The sequence below is a fragment of the Talpa europaea genome (genome assembly GCF_964194135.1).
Source record: "Talpa europaea genome assembly, chromosome: 13".
Classification (NCBI taxonomy): domain Eukaryota; kingdom Metazoa; phylum Chordata; class Mammalia; order Eulipotyphla; family Talpidae; genus Talpa; species Talpa europaea.
Genome location: NC_140080.1, coordinates 80302309 through 80322223, shown reverse-complemented (window position 1 = coordinate 80322223; position 19915 = coordinate 80302309). Strand labels below are relative to the sequence as shown.

At 38.2% G+C, this 19915-nt stretch overlaps 1 protein-coding gene across 2 annotated transcripts in view; it reads left to right on the top strand.

Annotated features, from left to right (window-relative positions):
- SMAD2 (SMAD family member 2) overlaps positions 1-2708 on the top strand; it is a gene marked incomplete at both ends in the record, with an annotated part of 43200 nt that extends 40492 nt beyond the window's left edge. For both annotated transcript variants that reach the window (XM_084252326.1, XM_084252325.1), the window contains one exon: positions 2585-2708. In XM_084252326.1, the coding sequence (XP_084108452.1) occupies positions 2585-2708 (124 nt within the window). The remainder of the gene's footprint in view (positions 1-2584) is intronic.
- Between the last annotated feature and the right edge of the window lie 17207 nt (positions 2709-19915).

Below are 19915 nucleotides of genomic sequence, written 5' to 3'. Positions count from 1 at the left end.
GACAAACACATGCAGCTTGCAGCAACATGGACGGAGCTAGAAGGGATCCTGCTCAGCGAAATAAGTCAGAAAGAAAAAGAGAAATACCGGATGGTCTCACTCATAGCAGGAATTTAGGAAACCTAAATAAGGAGCCAGGAAAAAGACTAATTAATACAAAGTGAAAATCAAAATCAACAAGCAACTATAAACCAGAGACACACTATGGAGGTGTCTGTAGGGGGGTGCAGGGAGAGGAAGGACTAGGGTCAAAATAAGGGGTAGGGGTGCAATTGTATGGGGAATATAACCAAATTAAAAATGCATACATTGTGCAAAAATGAAAACTGATGCAAGAATTATATAAAATAAAATATTTTTTTAAAAAATGTTAAACTAATCTAGTACTGAATGATCTGATTGCAAACAAATAGGGAAATTTCCAGAATTCAGCAAATTACAAAAATCAAAAGCTGTCTTGGCAAAATTATTGCAGAAGGCATGATTTAGGGTAGTGATAGAAGGCAGGAGAAACTTTAAAGTACAAAATAAAAGAACACAGGCAGAGATGAGGAAGGGTCACTCACCTGTGCCATATGCAAAATATGAATCAACTTGTGAGTTGCTAGTGTAAGTCTAGGAATGTAAACAAAAACCTAATGTCTACCTCAAAACAAGGCAGAGTCTGAACAGATTAGATTTGGGACTCTTTTGTTATATTTTGTTCATGTGTCATGTTTTAGGAATGATCCCACGTCAAAATGTCTTACTGTGTGTCTCAGACTCTGAGACGAGGATGTGAGTGCCTGGAGTTTATTTAGGAAATGAAGGAAACACTAATAAGAAAGGAGAAAGTAGGGAAGGAGGTAGAGAAGGAAGAAAGCCAGTATCATCATTACTCCATCTAATACAGTGGTGGGGGTCACTGGAGCTTATTCCCTTAGGAAAACTTTGGGAAACCATTAAGAACATATTAAGAATTATCCCACTCAGCGGGGAGAGGAAACTGGGCATTTAAATGCCAATTTCTATGTCATTGGTTACGGATTACTCTGGGAATGTTAATTTTCTGGCAGTTTAGCCTGCTATGCATGTAGACAAAAGAGAAGTTCTCAGGCACAGAAATTCAGATACTTGTGGGCGCAGCGGGCCTCCCCGGTGGCGCAGCGGTTGAGCGCTGGGTTGCGAAGCTGCCCACAGCCTCTGCCGAGCGGGTTCGCTCCCCGGGGCTGCTCCTCGGAGGAGGGTCCCACATGGCGCGCAGACCTCTCCTGCCGCCCGCTGCTCCCCTCAGCAGTGTACTTCGGTCCTTCTGCCTGCTCTGCTCCCCGCTCTGGCTCTGGTGAATTCTCTCACCCTCCCACACTTCTGACTGTACCCAGTGTTTCATAAACAAGAATAAATAAATAAAAACATGCCTCTATTAAAAAAAAAAAAGAAAAAGAAATTCAGATACTTGCAATTGGAAGTTGGCTAAAGAACACTGGAAAATCTGAGAGGGTACGAGTGGGGCACCGACACCATCTGCTACAGAAAACCACGTTCTTTGAAATATAGTTTTAAATTATATTGAGTATGTGTCACTTGGAGGTGAAGCGTTGATAATGGCCTTTTGTCATGTTTGAAGGGCTGTCATGTTGAAGACGCAAGCGACTTTCTAGCTTATTGTACATAGTTAATACGACAGAACTAAAATCAGTACATGGAAGTGACAAGGTGTTATTGAACAGTTTGTGATTTCCAAAGAGTAGTCCATTTTGTTGTACTAAAGGTGTTGTTTTGTTTTGTTTTGCTTTTTTAAGATTTATGCTTGCAAGAGATGGGGTGTAGGCCAGAGGTGCAGGGCAGGGGTTGGGGGATGAGAAGATTAACCAGAGACAGAGTGGGGAACAGAACAGGAGGATTGACTGAAATGCACTGCTGAGGGGAGTAGCAGGCAAGACAGGAGAGGTCTGCTGAGCCATGTGTGTCAGCTCCCTGGCTGGGGATCTAACTTGTGCTGCAGTGACTGGCAATAGCTTGATAGTGTTGAGACTTATCCCCTTGTGTTACCAGGGAGGCCCCTAAAGTTGTTTCTTAATAATGTTGCTAAGTGGGGTATAATTTTTGGTTTTGTTGGGGAGGGGGATTTTAACACTCTTACCATTCTGTGCTAAGCTTGGGCCAAAGGTCTGTTTTGTTTTGGTATGTTTTAAATTTGAGTTCTATTCCATTTAAGATTTGATATTTCAGTATCTTCTGTTTTGTGATCAATTAATAAGTAAAGTGACTGTATTTTCTGGTTTGCTTGGGGCCGTCCTAGTCTATGTCTTTTGTCCTGGTATGATCATTAATAGTGCCTATATCCTTCCTCAAAGGTGGGCCATTTTGGATGGCAAATAATTTCACCCTTAATTTTAATTTGCATGGAAAAGAATGTTTTTATAAATCTCTTTAAAAATAAAATCATTAGAGTCTTGTTAGACTTTGGGGACTAACTAGTTTTTCAAAATAATAGCCAAAAGAATTTAGGCTTTAATGTATACAACCTTTTATCTAAATGTACATTAACTGAACAAAGATATGTTCTTTTAATGTCATGATTATATTCTTGTATTTTAAACAGAAGGCAGACGGTAACAAGCACTCCTTGCTGGATTGAACTTCATCTGAATGGACCTCTACAGTGGTTGGACAAAGTATTAACTCAGATGGGATCCCCTTCAGTGCGTTGCTCAAGCATGTCATAAAGCTTCATCACCAATCAAGTTCCATCAAAAGACTAAATATAACAACTCTTGTGTCATAGTATTTGTGTGTGGTCCCCATGGACTTTTTACTATCCAAAAATTCAAGAGAGAAAACAGCACTTGAGGTCTCATCAATTAAAGCACCTTGTGGAATTGGTTTCCAATATTCGAATATTAGATGGGAAAATTAGTGTCTAGAAATGCCCTCCCATAAAGGAGGAAGAGAAGATTTTAAAGACTTACTGATGTCTTGTTGGGCATAAAACTGAGTGTCCCAAAGGTTTATTAATAACAGTAGTAGTTATGTGTACAGGTAATGTATCATGATCCAGTATCACAGTATCGTGCTGTTTTATATACATTTTTAGTTTGCATAAATTAGGGGTGTGTGTGCTGCTTCTTGATTTAGGCAAACCTTTATAAAGTTCGAGTACCTAATCTGTTACCCCACTTCTCCGTTATTTTTGTGTGTCTTTTTTAATATATAATATATATCAAGATTTTCAAATTATCATTTAGAAGCAGATTTCCCTTGTAGAAAAACTAATTTTTCTGCCTTTTACCAAAAATAAACTCTTGGGGGAAGAAAAGTGGATTCAGTTTTGAAATCCTTGACCTTAATGTGTTCAGTGGGTCTTAAGCATTCTTTCTGTTTATTTACAACTAAATCTATTTCTAAGCAAACCTTGTTGAAAATCTTTCCTCATCTCTTCTCCATTCCCACTTTTGTCCTGATACCAAAACAGCGGAGCATGACATCCATTGCCAATAATGGCTGCACTGAAACTGCTGGCACCAGTTTATTCTGGGGTACAGTAAGAATTTATATGGAGTAAGTCCCTTTGTCTTACACCAAATTTTGAAAGCTAATAATTGACTTGTTTAACCTAGCAGTTTGTTGATTTATCCTTACACCTCAAAAAATGCACAGGTGGCAGTATAATTATTTTCAGGAATATGCTGCAATTATTCAGTATATTTATTCTTAAAATTAATCTATAGATATAAACACTCTTTTAAAAGGTATTATAAAATACTTCCATAGCAAATCTGTGCTCTTTGAGTAGTTTCACTCTTTAGTTTACCAGATTGTATTATTAAATGGACCTTTTGTAAATGTAATTGCCTCTGCAAAATACCTAGAAAAGTGTTACCAAGGTATGATCCACAGATAAGGGCCATCTGTTTTTAAAGTATGTTGTATTTTATAAAATCATTTTGCATAATTATGAATTCAGAATTTTAAAAATTGGGGGAGAAGCAGTTTAGCAAGTTTTTTATAATTATCTACAGTCTGAGCTGTTCTTCGTGAATCCTGACTATGTGGTTGACAATAACCAACCACATTTTATGCTCTGCAGTGAGAAGAGATTCCAGAAGATCTGTTGGTAGTGTGTGTTCTGCAGCACATAATCCTACGTCTAATATTAATTCATTGCAGTTTAAAAATTTCTTCTTGTTTGCATCTTAGAAATGGGAAATAACCATCCCTGATCCCCTTCTAGTAAATTTTCATATTTTTGAAAATAGATTATCTTTGGTACTTGTTCTTTGAAACCATATTCACCTGTTTCTGCAGGTGCCATCTTCAGTACTTTTAGCATTTGGTGGTTTTCTATTAGATACTCCCCATTTTCCTATGTTTGTGTGAATATGTATATGTTTGTGTAATCTTAGTATAATAGTTTTTTATTCACTCAACAAATATTTATTGTTCACCTGTTGTATGTGCCAGGAACTTTCTTAACCTTTGGGTAAAGGTGAATAAGATATGTGATCCCTGCCTTTGCTGAGATAGCAGTTACAATAACCCCTAATCAGCTTAGTTCTTAATGAAGGAGATAAACAGGGTACTATAATAGAACATAACAAAGAAAGGCTTTTCTGAGGAAGTGAGGAGACAGAAGCAAGCCATGTGGAGAGCCAGGGGAGATAGGCATTCCTGACAAAGAGAACTGCATCAAATGCAAAGGCTTATTTTAAAGGAAACTCATTACATATTAATACTTTATATATATAAAAACCTCTACATAGATCCAAACTTGAGGATCAAAATGGTTCTACAGTTTATAATAGTTGAAGGTGGCCTTATTTCGTGAAAGACTGCTTCGTGTGTCATTCTCATGCATATGTTTTTTTTTCCATGCCCTTGCTATAGAAAGTTTTTATTTGTACCAGGTTGATACCATTTAATTTAATTTAAATCCTTTTCTTTAAATCTGACTTGGGCAGATTTTTACCACCTTAGTGATAGCTACTAAGCGTCCAGACTTCGTGCTGCCCACCAGTTAATTACTATTTCTGTAACCCATCTTGTGATTGGAGTAAATATCTCTAATAATACCACTCACTGTAAGACCTGCTGGATATGACCAGTGAAACTTCTGCCCTTTGGAAGTATTGCTTAATGAGAAGGTATAGTGATGTTAGAGAACAATTCTTTTGCAAAATAATAGGATGTCTTGGCAGTTTATTCTGCACTGATAAGTTGAGTGACACAGTGCCAACTATCGCATTTCAATAGTGAGTCACATTTCCACAACTACATCTAGAATGTTTCTGTACAGTATGAAAACTGGGACTCCACTCTTTGGAAACAACTATTGTATTGCGCTTTCAAGCAGTTGAATTCATGGTGGTGATGACGTTTGTGGGAATATGTCTAATGATCATATTTTCTTTTTCATGAGATAGTGGGGTTTTTTTGCCCCTTTGTATTCTTTTTTGCCTATTGTGGCCTAATTTTTTGTTGTTTTGTTCATTTTTTTCCTTTGCAGAGGGTTATCATCACTTTCAAGTGATAATCTCTTAAATTTTATCTTTATTTAAATCAGCAGCATTATTTAGAATTTTCCCTCCACAGTGCTGGTAATTTCCTCAATTTTAATAAGATGAGAACTGAATGACCATGGCTTCTATCATTTTTCTAAGATGAGTGGTAGTAGTACTATTGGGACACTGAAGGACTACCTTCAGGAATTGGAGTCTGGTATTGTTACTTCTAACTGGTCTAATCATTGGCAGCTTCATTTTTATCCTATATTGGAGCTCTACATAGCTGTCTTTTTGAAAAACATTTAAAAACTCTATAACCACTGGTTAAGATTAGAAAATCTAACTGGATTTAGTTCCCCTTTTGGATAACCCTGCTTATGTTCTTTGCTCGTCTTACTTTAAGAAACTTTTCCTGATTAGGTTTGAATTACACCAATTAATCTAATTACACATTATTATATACAGTCATAAGCATTTATTAATGCCAATTGTTTACCCAGCCACTGTGATAGGTGTTAAGTAATAACAAGATGGCTAGAATTTGGTCCTGACCCTCAAGTTGTGCTTATAGTCTTGTGGGGATTATTTTCTTGCTCAGAACCTTTCATTTTGCCAGAAGGAAATCTGCCTAATTTTTCTTGAATGCTAAGTACTCTTATTCTATACTCTTGTTCTGTATTCCAGGTATATATTTGCAAATTGTTTAATATGCAAGGTTTGTTATTGTTTTCACCCTTAAACCACATTCAGTTCTGTTTGATTCATCTTTTAAACATCAAATTTCTTCTTAAAATTATTTTAATTTTACTTTATTTGTGCCTTCGTTGCTAATTTCATTAAGACTAAGACTATAAAGGTAAAAAACAATCATTCTAGTCTCTTGCTGGTTGGAATCAAATAAAAGTATATCCGTTGATTTCTCTACCTCTTCCAGAAGCTGTCCAAATATATCTTTAAGATCTTTCTTTCTATTTTTTTTTTTTCTTCAGTAACTAAATACTTGAGCATTTATTCAGTATTAGAATAGGCACCTTCCTGGTCTGGTTGGTGGTGGGAAGACCATCTTCACTTTATTTAAAATTTGTCTTTGCATATATCCTTTTTTTTCATAGCTGAACGTTTCAGTTTCATGGTTTGCCCCTACCCCTCACGTGTCTCCCCAGTAGTTCTCTTGAGAGATAACTAAGTAGTCTGTGGACATAAGCAACATATGTCTTTTCTCTTATTCTTATCTAACGCATTGATGTTTAAAGATCACAAATTATAACTTCATTTTTTTTTCCTTTGTTTACTTTTACTAAAGCCCTTGTATACATCAACTGAATTTCACTCTTCTCCTCTTCTCCTGACAACCTGTATCTTAGTGGTATTGCTGGTTGCCTTTTCCTTGTCAACCATTGTCTATCTGCATACATCAGAATGTTTCTCTCATTTGAATTTAAATAAAGACCAAAAAGGATGGTGCTGTTCATACCCAGGGTCCTAATTTCTTTACCTTGAAGGTGGTGGTCGTTCAAACTAGTCAATCACTATAATCTCAGAACTTCTCTCCTGCTAAAAATGTCTTTGTGACTGGCAAATATCATAAATCATCTGATTCTATTTTAAATTATGTTTAGCATTATGAATATTTCTTGCAGTTTTAAGCAGTGATTTCCCTGTAAAACCAGCCCTTTTACCACCTTGGAGCATATTGGGTGGTTGTACAGTCAGGAATGGTCTCTAGAAGCAATCAGAATCCTAGTATTCAGTTAGTTCCTTTTATATCTTCTTCAAGTGTTAATGAATATTTTGTTCAGACTACCTTTTATATATCTGGATTTAAGGACAAATTATCAGTGGAATTCCTAAGTTTGGAGCCTCTCAGCTAGGAAATAGGAGCTGCGCTACACATAGATTGCCTCCTGGGAGCCTTTATGATAAGGAAGCCTGTTTATTGTATTCACATAATTTCTTGAGTGGAAACTTTTATCTTGAATATTATAGCTAACTTTATATACAGCATAACTGCCTTAAATCTTTTTAGTAGGAAATTATATAATGTGTATATGGATTAATATATACATATACACTCAGAGGAAAACCTTAACAGTAAGGGACATTTATCTGCATACATTTTAATTTTAACAACATTGAATGATTCTGTTGTTTAAATTTCAGATCTCAGTAAAATGTTTTTAATTTGCTTGCAGACATTTTGCTTTCATGGACAGATCATCAACGTAATTTTTTTATTCTGCCAGAGTCCTAATTTGGTGGCTCGTTAGTATGCTATATTTAGGCAGCTTGACAATTAAGTATTATAACTGGAATTCATTGACATCAAATAAAGCTCTGCAATATTATCCCTTCATTTTAACTGTTACATATCCAGTGGTTTCTGGAAGGTACTTAGAGTTAGTTTTTATGTCTATGTATCTCAAAAAGATACATTGGGTGCCTCCCGCCTTTTTTTTTTTTTTTTTTTTTGTCCCCAGGCATAAGGTTGCTGCTTAAGATAATCTGAGAAGTACCACTACCAACTGTGTATAGTTCTGTAGGGAAGGATAGCCTGACGGTGGTTCAGATCTGACACTCTTAGCTGTGCTCAAGTTTTCAAAGTTTATTGGGCCACCTCTGACCTCTGGTCAAAGTAAATTAGCCTACCTTAATTTCAGTGTCAGTTGATATGCTGCCATCAGATCCATAATAGCACCAACATTTCACCATTGGTTAAGATGTAAGGCTTTTGAGAAGAATAAAGCCACTAAAAGCTCTTTTTTCTGAAAGAAAGGATTTTTCTCCAAAAGCTGTTCTTCTGCCCTTCAAAAAATAAAAAAAGCTCTTAGTTTCTCCAGAATTTCTAGTTTGCTCTTTTTGGTTGGGGTTGGAGGGATGTTTGGGAGAATGGGATGGGATTCACTTCCTGTCTCTAATAATGAGTTTATAGAATCCTGAAATCCTTAATATATTGGTTTAAGGGCAAAAGTGAAGTTTTAGGATTATAAAAATACATAACTATTATATATTTTACACTACTGGTTTTTTTTTCACCCTGTGGTTTTAAAGCTTCTGACTATTTTACAATGTTAGTCACTAGATAACTTGCCATATTTCTGATTCTATATTAAGTTCTACCCTTTACAATGCTGTTGCATAAAGTTCGTTTCAGCATTTGTCTATAGGAATAGAAGTCTCACTAAAGTCTCTTTTCTTCCAAAGAAATTTTCCTTTTCTTAATATGTCCCTAAGGAAATAGCTGTTCGCCACTTTTATATGTTTGTGGATTGTTGAATTAGAAAAAAAATATTGGAGCGAAAAACCAGGGTTCTTTTCTGGTGAAAAAAAAATGTGCTTTAAGTATATAATTATCTGGTGGTTTATATAACTAATAAACATTAAATTAGAAATAATTATCACATGTAGCAAGCAGGTGATGGGCATGCATTTAAATTTTTTTAAACCCTATTTTTTTGAAAAATGCATGTTAGACATTTCTTAGACCAACTTTACCTCAGGCTTCACTTTTGCTCTTTTGATCCTGACTTTAACACATAAGCATTTGTATCTTTTTGTTAATGATAGTGAAGCTATGACACTAATCATTTTTCTACGAGAGGGCAAAAGAAAAACTATTGATATTAAGATGAAAGCAGTACTGTGGTTGTTGAACTAGATCACAGCAATGTAGGCAAAATAAAAATACTCATCTGAGAATATTCTTTTTACCATCTTTTCCCAAGGCCAGACCTTGTGGAGCACAGTTAAAAGTACATAATTCTGGACCTTTGTAATCTAAGGGAAATAGCTCCAGTTGGCAGTCTTTTCAGTAAGCAAGAATGTGGGAAATAGTTGGCAAAGAGTATTTTCACCTAAAAAAAGAATATGAAAAAACATACAAAAACTGGATTATTCATTTAGCTTTAAAAATCTCAAAAAGATACATTAAGATACTGGGTAATTGGAGAAAAACAGAAAAACCTTTACAGGATTTGTGTGAAAACAGGTTTCAAGGATGAATTCTGATACACTGCTTACTAATTTTCTTAAGTATGACCAACTATTCTTAAAATTTATTTCGTTAAATAAGAGCCTTCTGAACTTCCTAGGAATCAGCTGTTAACAAGTGTCCTAAAGTGATTTTTTTGCGCTGATGCCCTCATAAATAGCCTTATAGTCTTGGAAAATTTTTATTTTTTCTCTAGGGATACTAAAGGGTCAGTGTTATTTTTAGGGTGACCCACTGGCCTGGTATGATTTGGAGCAAGGGGTTCCATGGATGAGAAACTTTCAGGACTAAACCAAGGAAAGCCTCAGCACTCCTGAAAGAGTTGATCCCCTCAATGTTCTGGGATTTACAAATGTCCTAATAGTTGTGATTCGGTTCAACTGCCCTATGGTGGTCAGCGTCTCTAATACTTGGATATGCGTCTCCCAGTAGTGTATTACTGTGGATGGAATGTGCAACTTACAACAAATAGTAACAGTTGGCACCAACATGCTGGTGAGACGAACCATGATCCAGGGAAGTAACTGGTGGTTTATAGAGAGACAGTAGATAACTAGGTTCTTCAGAACCTGTGTGTGTATATATACATATAAATCATGTCTATCTGGTTAAATTTGACCTGAACTTTACATTTTTCACAGTAAAAGAAAATTGAGTGTTGTGGATTTCTTCTCTCTTGAGGGAGAATATGGCCTTTGATGCTCTATCCTCTACTACATTCCCCACCCTGTCCTGCTCCAGAAGCCAGAATGTGGTATCTATTCTCAGTGGTGTTGTATTGAGATCACTAAATGCATCAGCTAATGGCAGGTAAAAGAATTGGGTGTCCTGACTGAGCAGTGCCCTCAGTTCTGTAGCCTCGTACCCCTCAGGTGCTTACCAGCTAGAACATCAACCCTGGGAGGTGAGATTTTTCTAATACAGCATTAATTTTGTAATGCAATATGATGGATGCAGAGTCTGTCCTGTTTCCCTGTGGTGGTCCTCGGAGACTGCATCCTCTGTGCACTGTGATATAGGTGGTAGATGTGTTCTTGTAAGCTTTAATCCTTTGAGTGTCAAAAGTATGATGTGGTTCCAGTTTTTAAAATTAAACCATGAGCTAAGGCTTTATTACAGCTGGTTTTCAAGTTTAAATTGTGAAATACTGACTTCCCCTTATCCACACCAAATATTTTAGTCTATTTAAAGTTCAAAAAAAATAGTTCTACTTAAGAAAACATTGCTTAAATGTCCTGTGATCTCTGGTCAATTTTTATATATATTTGTGTGTGTCTGTATGTGCTTTCACTTTTTACATTGTTTGCTCTTTACCTGTGTTAAAGTACTTTCACCATTGAAAGGTGAACATTTTTCTTAGCATTAAAAAAAAAGCCATTTGAGTTGTTTACCATGTTGGAACTAATTTTGTTTTGATTTAAACTGGTCTTTTTTTTTTTCCTTAAAGAGGGGATTATATGTTGCTGTCCACGCCCTAAATTATATGAAAACCAAAAAAAAAAAAGTGTATTTCACATAACTGAAGTGTGATCTAAAGAGTGCATCTTTTTATTTTGTTTGGTGTTACATAATGTTAATCCTCCTTCCCTCCCTAGCAAACAATTATGAACTGCTTAATATACCCCACACAGAATACACACCCAGAGTGCTCATGAGTGTGTGTCTTAAATTTTAGAGCTTGCATGTGCCAAATTGATGTATGATATAAACAGAACCAGTCTAGACATTGAAATTCACATTTTCTCTCTAAATGTACTCTTACCAAAAAAAAGTAAATACTTTTTTTAAAAAGTACCCATTGAAAAATATTAGGTAAGACATAATCAACTCATAATTAGTTTTTATTATGAATTGAAAAGTTTAAGCTTGGGATCAGCCGGGTTTCCTTTTAGGCCTCACACGTTCTCAGTTCTGTGGATGGTCAGTATTTTCCAGTTAGCAGACTACTTTCTTCAAATCCTTTAAGCAAACATATTTTAGGATGCAGCAAAAGGAACCTCAAAAGCTAGAATACATTACCCTACTTGCATTGAACATCCCAGGGACTAACATAGTTTCATCAACAATGTTGTATTGGTAGAACACCTATTTAAGCAAACCCTACTTATAAATTGCTAGCCCGTACAACTCTAAAGAATCTAAAAGCAATCTTCCAAGATGCATCACTTCAGTTGACAGGTGACTGGAGGAAACCCACTTCCATTATCACCTCAACCTGGGACATTCATGCTGATTAGCCTGCTGTTGGTCACATTTGTTATCTGCACTAGCAGATTTTGATGAAAATCCTGTGTCCATAATTACACATACTCATCAAAGGGTCAAAAAGTAGGAAAGAAGTATTATGGCAGATAGATGGGCTTTCTCCCCACCTGGCAAATTTTTTTTTTTTTCTTTTAGCTTCAAAATAGATTGCAAGTCTCTTAGGGAGCATGCATGTTAGCAGCAAACTTAAGTACTCCGGAGAGTCATGTTAAGCACTGGGTATGTCCAGGAACTAGACCATGTTCATGTGCTAGTCAAGAGCCATGTTTTCACCATGCAGTTGTTCAGCTTCCTTTAACAGACTTCGTCCTTTGAAGTTCACAAATGGAGGAATCCCCAAAAAAGGAAATGTCAAATCCGTACATTCAAGCTCATTTCTGCTACAACGAATGGGTGTAGAACTATACCTAGAATTGGTTTACCTGCTGGTGATTATGTAAAGAGCAAATGTCAGGCTAGTTTGCACGTGGGAAGATTTAAAATAACATTCTTAGAATCCAATAGACAGCATGAGCATTGAATCAGGTTCATGGGTAACCAGTTGAGTGATACACCAACAGCAGACTAAGTGTACTCTTTAGGAAGCTATAAGAAATTAAGACTTACTGTGCTCCATTCCAATCTACATCACTTTATTACTGGTTATAGAATAAAGTTGGAGATAGGGCCTCCCCTGGTGGCACAGAGGTTGAGCGCTGGGCTGCCGGCAGCCTCTGCAGCGCCTGTTCGATCCCCAGCCTCTGGGCGAGGGTCCCACATGGCGTGCAGACCTCTCCTGCTGCCTGCTGCTCCCCTCAGCAGTGTATTTCATCAGTCTGCCTGCTCTGTTCCCCGCTCTGGCAAATTCTCTCACCCTCCCATGCTTCTGACTGTACCCATTGCTTGTATAAATAAATATTAAAAAAAAAAAAAAGAATAAAGTTGGAGATAGGGAATTGCCTAAGTTCTAGCAATTTTCAAATTTTGTTGGCTGCCTCTGCCTTTAATGCCATGTGGTGATAAAGTTGCTTTAAAAATGTTAAAGTAGTTTAAAAAAGATCCCGGGAAGAAGAGTTTCTTCTGAACAATGTGAGGGAATAGGAAGGACAAAATACCCTTTAGGTATTGTGTTGGAGGATGCACTGAATTTGGACTTTTGAATCCGATCAAAATGAGCTCTTGGAACAGAACTCTTGCTTATGGTTTGGAATGGGAATGGGCACTGGGCAGTATTGCTGAGCCTCTGCCCTATGGTGAGCAGAAAACTGACAGCCACTAGCTAAGGTAGATGCTGCTGTAAATCCTACATCTAAGGACAGGTCCTAGATAGCTAGGCAGTAGCTAGGCAGTAACAAGTGTAGGTAGCTGTAACCCTTGGGTTTTCATAATCTATAGTGAGATTGTGATACTGAGCAGGCAATCTTTGGCTGAGGACAAGAGAATGCCAGTCATCCCAGGCAAGGATGGGCTGCTAGTTTGGAGACGGGTATTGAGACACATATATGCGTGTGTTAGGTGAATCGGAGGCTGTTAATCTAGCAAACCCTCAGAAATTCTATGTAGGATTTTGTGTATATTTAGATTGATGGGAAGTAGCAATCAGAAGCCTTAACCACTGCCCAACAGCAGTTCTCCCTTGAGACCACCTGTCTTGAAGTTAAGCTAGAATTAACCTGGTTTTAAATGTTAAGGATTTTTCGATGGGAGGGTATTTTTTGTCTTGTCATTGGCAGTATTTGATTACTTATATATAATGTGTAAATAAGCTTTTAATATAAATAATGGCCCACTTTTAAATGGTTGCTTGCAGGGTTAAAGTATTTTGGATTGCAGTGGGAAAATGAATTAAACAGCCTAGCTTAACATCTGAAATAAAGATATTCTAGGTTGCCTTTTTATATTGAAAATATTTTTATATAGAAAAAAGCAGATTAGTGTCTTTGTTTTACCCAAGAACCACAAGCTGCTTCGTTCCAACTTTTAAATCAAGATCTTGAATAATAGCATGTGGTATCACCACATTTTAAAAATGTACTTAGTCAATCACAAACACATTTTCTAAGGAATTGAATTTTATAGAGATAATTGAATGCTTTCATCTGTAACAGAATTAGTGGCCTGCAAACCACTGTGGTTTTTTGTTATATTCTTAAGTTGTTCAAGGGGGAATTTTATGCTACAAGTTGCATGCATACAGGAAGTATGAGGCAAAGCAAAATTAGGTTTTTAAATTCTAACTGGTCTTAACTGGAGCGACCCAGCCTTTTTCCACTGACTAAATAGTATATTTTGTTTTTTAACTAAAGTATTATTTTCCTGTCTTTTCTCATTACAGTATCCAGGTGCTTAAATTTAACATAAAAATAAAATCAAATATATGTTATCAAACTCATGCTAGATTTGGTAAACTTTGTAGTTCAAAGTTTCTAGCAGTGTCTGTGTAACATCTCATATGGTGCTTTTTTTATTTGCCAAAATGTTGACTTCATTCTCTGTGTCCTGCTTTCTCCTTTTTCCAGTCTACCGTACAATCTGCAATTAAGGAAGCCCTTAGAAAATTGCTTTATCTTAGAAAACTTCAATTATTTTCTATTTTTTTAAGAACCAAAAACACAGAAGGAAGAGAGATTTAAGAGTGGCTTGTTAATACATTCTTGAAAATGGGTCCATGTTTGGTGTATCCACTATTTCCTAATTTATAAGAATGACTGTATTTATTCTCATCAATACTGCCACCAAGAAACAGCTCATCTTCAACTGTACAATCTATATTATTAGTGATTGGCAGATGAGAGATACTGGAGCATAAAGCCCTTTAAGATAAGACTAGGAAATGGTGAAGGATCTATATGACTTAGTCTCTCAGTTGTCTGGGTATTTCTCAACTGGGAATAGCAGTATCTCAAAGACTAAGCAACAAGAATGCTAAAGATGGGATACTTGAAGAAAACAGCCCTGTAATGGTGAGATACTTCAGTTATCTTGGATGATGGAATAAAAACTCAATTGCCTTTAAACCATCTTTTTCTGTCTTCAATGAGTTTAGACAGAATAACAGTCTGCTGGTTTTACACCTGGGACATCATTCTGATGTAGTGGAAAATGCAGCTAGACTGAGAATCAGAAGTCTTGGGTTTGGGCCCTGCTAATTTAAGCAGATTTAGATAAATCATGTCATCTGTCCGAGTTAAGTTCCTCACTTCCTCAAATTCTCCAAAAATGAGGAAGTTAATTTTGGGGATGTGTATGAGGATTAAGCGAGAGCACTTTGCACAAAGTAGGTGCTCAGTATTAGGTGACTGATTCTGCACAGTCTACAGATTACCAGGAGACGGTAACCATGAAGCTCTTTATTGCCAGATCTTCCTCTCAGAGAAGTTGCAAGAAAGATATCCCAGTTAGAGATGTGAAATAAATGAAAACCTGTGGCAATTACCTACTGCCAAAAAAGAACTGCACAACAACCTCAAAACCCAGTGGTGTGCAGCAGTAAATCTTCATTGAGTTTATGAGTTAGATCAGTTATTTAGGCCAGGCATCTCTGAACAGTTCTAGACTTGCCTGACTCAGTGGAGAATTGGTCTTAACTGGAGCAACTCGGCCTTTTTCCACAAGTCTCATCCTCCAATAGCTCGCCCTGGCATGTATTCACGGAGATGGCAGAAAACAACAGCAACAGAGCCCAGTCCCATGAGCCCGTTTCAAGTCTGCACAGCCCAGAAGCTAGCCACATGGCTAAAAAGTGGGGAGAGGACAAAGAGGGACAAAGAGTTGGAACCCTAAGTGCAATCAATCTCCTACTCTGCTTTGTGTTTGACAACTGTACTTGTTTGCCAGTGAGATTGGAAAATGTGGAGAAGCTGGGATCTGTTTAGTTCAAAGTGTTTTTCATTCATAGAATATTAAGTGGAAGCCTCTTACAACATGAAGGCAAGTTAAAACCAAAGGAATGTATTTGCTGTCTACTCGTTCAGTCCATCATTGAGACTGCTCTTGATATCACCTGGCCAGAATCAACACCCTTTAGCTCTCAGCCTGACTTATGCAGAACTACGAGAGCACTCTATAATGAGGTCAAAGGAAGCATTCAGTTTAGAGCAAACTTTTAATATAAACATCTACATCCATCAATGCCACTTCCAAAGCCTGGCTGGGACCTCTTCAATGCAGTGGTGCTGTGTACCCATTGTACTTCTTGCTGGCTGTCTTCAGAAGCATGGAGTGCTTTAGGGAAGTTGGAAGCTTCAGCAATAATAATGCTTTAGCAATAATCTGGTTGACTGATCATGGTATCTTGTAACATGCAAATTTTAAAAAAGGAAACAGCACAGTTATCTGTGTCTTGTTTCTATATGACAAGTATCAAAAGTTGGAGTCTGAAGTTTCTGCTACTGAGGAAGTTTAGCAGCGAGCTTCTCTTTGGTGATTCAGCTGTGCTTGATAGCCTCAGATAGGGGATTGACTTCAACCTTCAACCTGTGTGCATCCAAAATTTCTTTACTCCATATTTTTAGAGAAATGAATACATTTCTCCTTGGATGTGTGTTTAAATGAGCTACCCCTTTTCACCCACATTCCGTGGTCACGTAACTCATTTTGATGATCACATGTAAATATACAAAAATATTTTGTGATCTTTTACTGGTATTGCACTGCATGGGACCTTTTTTTTTAACTTTAAAATATATCCATTATTTTTGTAAAACACAAGAAACCACCTAGATTACAACAACCAGAGAAAAACCACTATTTGGTGTATATTTTTCCACTCTTTGGATGTATGTTTTTATGTTTATCAGCAAATGTTGGAAGCTCCTCTAGTAGCCCATTCAGTTAGAGGAAGCTATTACAAATCATAAGAAAAAAGCTAAAATTCAATAAGTCATTCAGCAAGATGTAATGGACATGGAATGTCAAAATATTTTTAACTTGCTTTGAGCAACACAAAAAATTGTGTTAGTCTACATAAAATTTGGTGTTTGATCAAATATGAAAATTGAGAGCATCCTTTACCAGCATGGTTTTTTATGTACTCCAAATTGAGTATATACTTTGATGATGTATTTGGAACCAAATATTTCCTTGTCAGTTGGCAATGTCCTGGAATAAAGTGCTGTGGAACCAAAGAACTGTGTTGATCAGCTAGTATTAAGCGTTCAGAGGTAATGAGCACAAAAGATACATAGCATAACACGTGCCAAGTTCATTAGTAATATTACATTAAAATGTTAATGATTCCTTCCTTGTTAATATTTTGAGAAACCAAGCAGTTGTTAGTTTAAGGCCTATCTCCTATTTTCAGCTTCTAAATGTATTATCAAAAAGCATTATAATACATTTTTCATATAATCCAAAAATATGCTCTTGGCATTTCTTTAAGGCTACTTGGTTATGTAAGAATATATTCTCTAAAAACCAAAACTTCTGGATAGTACACAAGTACAGTAAAAAACAAGAAATTTCCTCCTATTCTAACCCATTTCCACTGCCTTCCCTGAAAAAAAAACCTTTTGCTATTTTTGTCTTTACTAAATGTGGAGTAGGAGCTAGAATTTACAGGGACAGCTGATCTTACCTCCAGGTTCTGACAGGCCTCCTGAGATGTGTCTACCCTCCCTTCTGCGTCTCCCTCCTGTTCCCACATTGACTGTCCAGACCTTTCATTCTCCTCAAGTCCCTCCCTCACCTCTGGCTTCTCACCTCCTTAGCCCAGTGTCAGGAAAAGTCTCAGGGCTAAACCATGTGCTCTAGACCCTAGGTAGTCATGGAAGCCTTCTCCAGGATGCTTCCCTCAGTTATTTCTCCTCAACTATTTCAGTTCTCAGTCGCCACAGGCCACACAGGCTCCGTGATCCTTTCTGTAAAAGACAACAGAAAATAAAGATGACTGCAATTCGCACAACTACTTCCAGCCTCTGCTATTCACAGCCAAGAGTGCTGAGAGCAGAGACCAGCCATCTGCCCTCTGCCCCACCTCTTCACTCCGCAGCCACCTTCCCAGTTGCCCTTGCCTTGGGGTGCTCCCTGGACTCTGGAGGAAGGCAAGTTACAAGACTGAGTCTTGTGCTGGTGCTGAGACAAGCAGTTTCCAGACTGGAGTTCCAAGAAGGGTGTTAGGAGGTAGCTTCCCCGGCATCCTCTGAGGGATTCTGATGGGGCAGTTCTGAAACAGTGGTCTGTCCTATAGTGACCGCCAGCCAGCTGACCCCCACTGTCTACCACATTCTCTGTGGCTTACAGACCTGCCCCATCAACGTTCTTCTGTTTTCCCACCTCCCACTCAGATTGTGCAAAAGAAAGTTGCAGTTTCTTTATTTCCTATCAGTAATTTAAAATCCCTCATGAGCCCATCTGGCTCTGAGAGGGTGTAGGGAGGGTGGATGGCCTTCAGCTTGCCAATCAAAGATAACTCAGTGTCATTCCAACAGTCTGTCTTGGGTTTCAAATCGCTTCTTTGGAATAAATGCTCAGCTTCTCAAAGCTTCATCCTATTTTCCTCCCCAAGGTGGCTTTAGCTAATTTCCCTCAGGTGACAGGAAGCAGGGTCTCCTCTGCCGACAGTCCTAAGCTAGTGTCTGTCCTGCCGGCTCTGTGCACCGGCAGCTGTTCTTGTTGAATCTGCTAGTTGGTGTAAGCGGCTCCTTGGCTTCTGTTCACAGGTTGACAGGTCCTGCTGCTGACCACAGTGTGGCCACTGCCACTGGCTTCAAGGTCTCTACTTTCGATAGTCTCTATTTGCCAACAGAGGCTAATCTGCTTGACTTAGGATGGGGGGAAAGGAGGAAGCTGGGATTTTGGAGTGTCCTGAGCATGTTTCTCAGGTCTTGTTTCCTCTGATTAGCTAGACTGTTCCTTCTATCAAAGCTGAGCTAGCGCGTCCATAGTGGGTGTGCACTTCAGACAGGAGCAGGACTGCTCTGCGTGCCCTGCAGCCTTGCCCAGGCTATGCCTAGGAAACTAGACCCCTAAGCCATCATGCAATTTCTGTCTCTTTTTCCATGCCCATCTCTGCTCCCCATGCATAGATGGGGTTTGTCCCTGAGGGGAAGCAGGATGTGGTCACGGGTGCTCTTGCATCTTTACAAATCCACTCTTCAGAGTCTTTCTCCACCCCCAACCTCCAGCCCAGGAGTCATTCTACTCCCCCAGTGATGGACTCCACATTGTGCCAAGTTCCCTCCATCTATGTATTAAGGTAAAAACTCTGTTCAGTTGTCCAAAATTTGCTTTTGGTATGCAAATGGAGCTCTTGAAATTTAAAACTCCCTTTTCATTCTCAATAAAATTTAACTTTCAAGACTCCTTATCGCTTTCCTAGAGATGCCAAGGAATAATAAAACAAGAAAATATGCTGAAGGCCACAGCTCAGTCAGTAGTAACTGCTGTTGCTCTGTTATATATCCCTTCCCGCCACTACTAAGCTTCATGTCCAAACCTTATTGGGAAGAGAGCAGGGGAGGTGTGCACAAGGAAAATGAAATCTTCGGTACTATCAAAGTATTGGTCAATGTAGACCTTCTTGGCCTGCACTTGCTGTTTCTGGCTTTGGTATTTGTCTGTTCTGGGTCTAATATCTGAATGTCCTCTTGAAAGCCTGAAATAACTCTAGTCATCCCTCAAAGGACGGGTGAGAGGTCACTTCCATCACAGACCTTCCTTTCCCCCCCCCAAACTTCATTGCCCCTTCTCAGCACCACTTTGCCCTTTGTTTATGCTGGAGAGAAAACATTCTGCATGCTATAATTGGGCCTCTGTGTGCCTAACTTCCTAGCTACATCATGAGCTCCGTTCTGCTTTGGAAAGCCCACTGGCCTTTGCTCTACACTTCCAAATGTATTCATTCAAGACCCAGCTAAAATTTGATCTCCTCCATGAAGACTTCCCTAACCACCATGATGGAAAATAATCTCTCCGCCTCCTCCGAACAGTAAGTAATAGCCACACTTGGATGCCCAGGAGATGAATACCCCACAACTCACATGGGGCTACTGGGAGACAGTGACATGGGCATGTGAAGGAAATCTTGACAGCAAGTTTGTAAATACAGGGGACCTCCCGGGACAATGGTTTAGAGTTGACTAGCACCACTTAGGTTGTAAGCTCCTTGAGGTCAGCAATTAAAACCTGTTTTCCCCAAATATTTCTTTTTTATCTGTGATACAGCTTCACGTCCACTTCAGTATTTCTTCATGCATAGCAG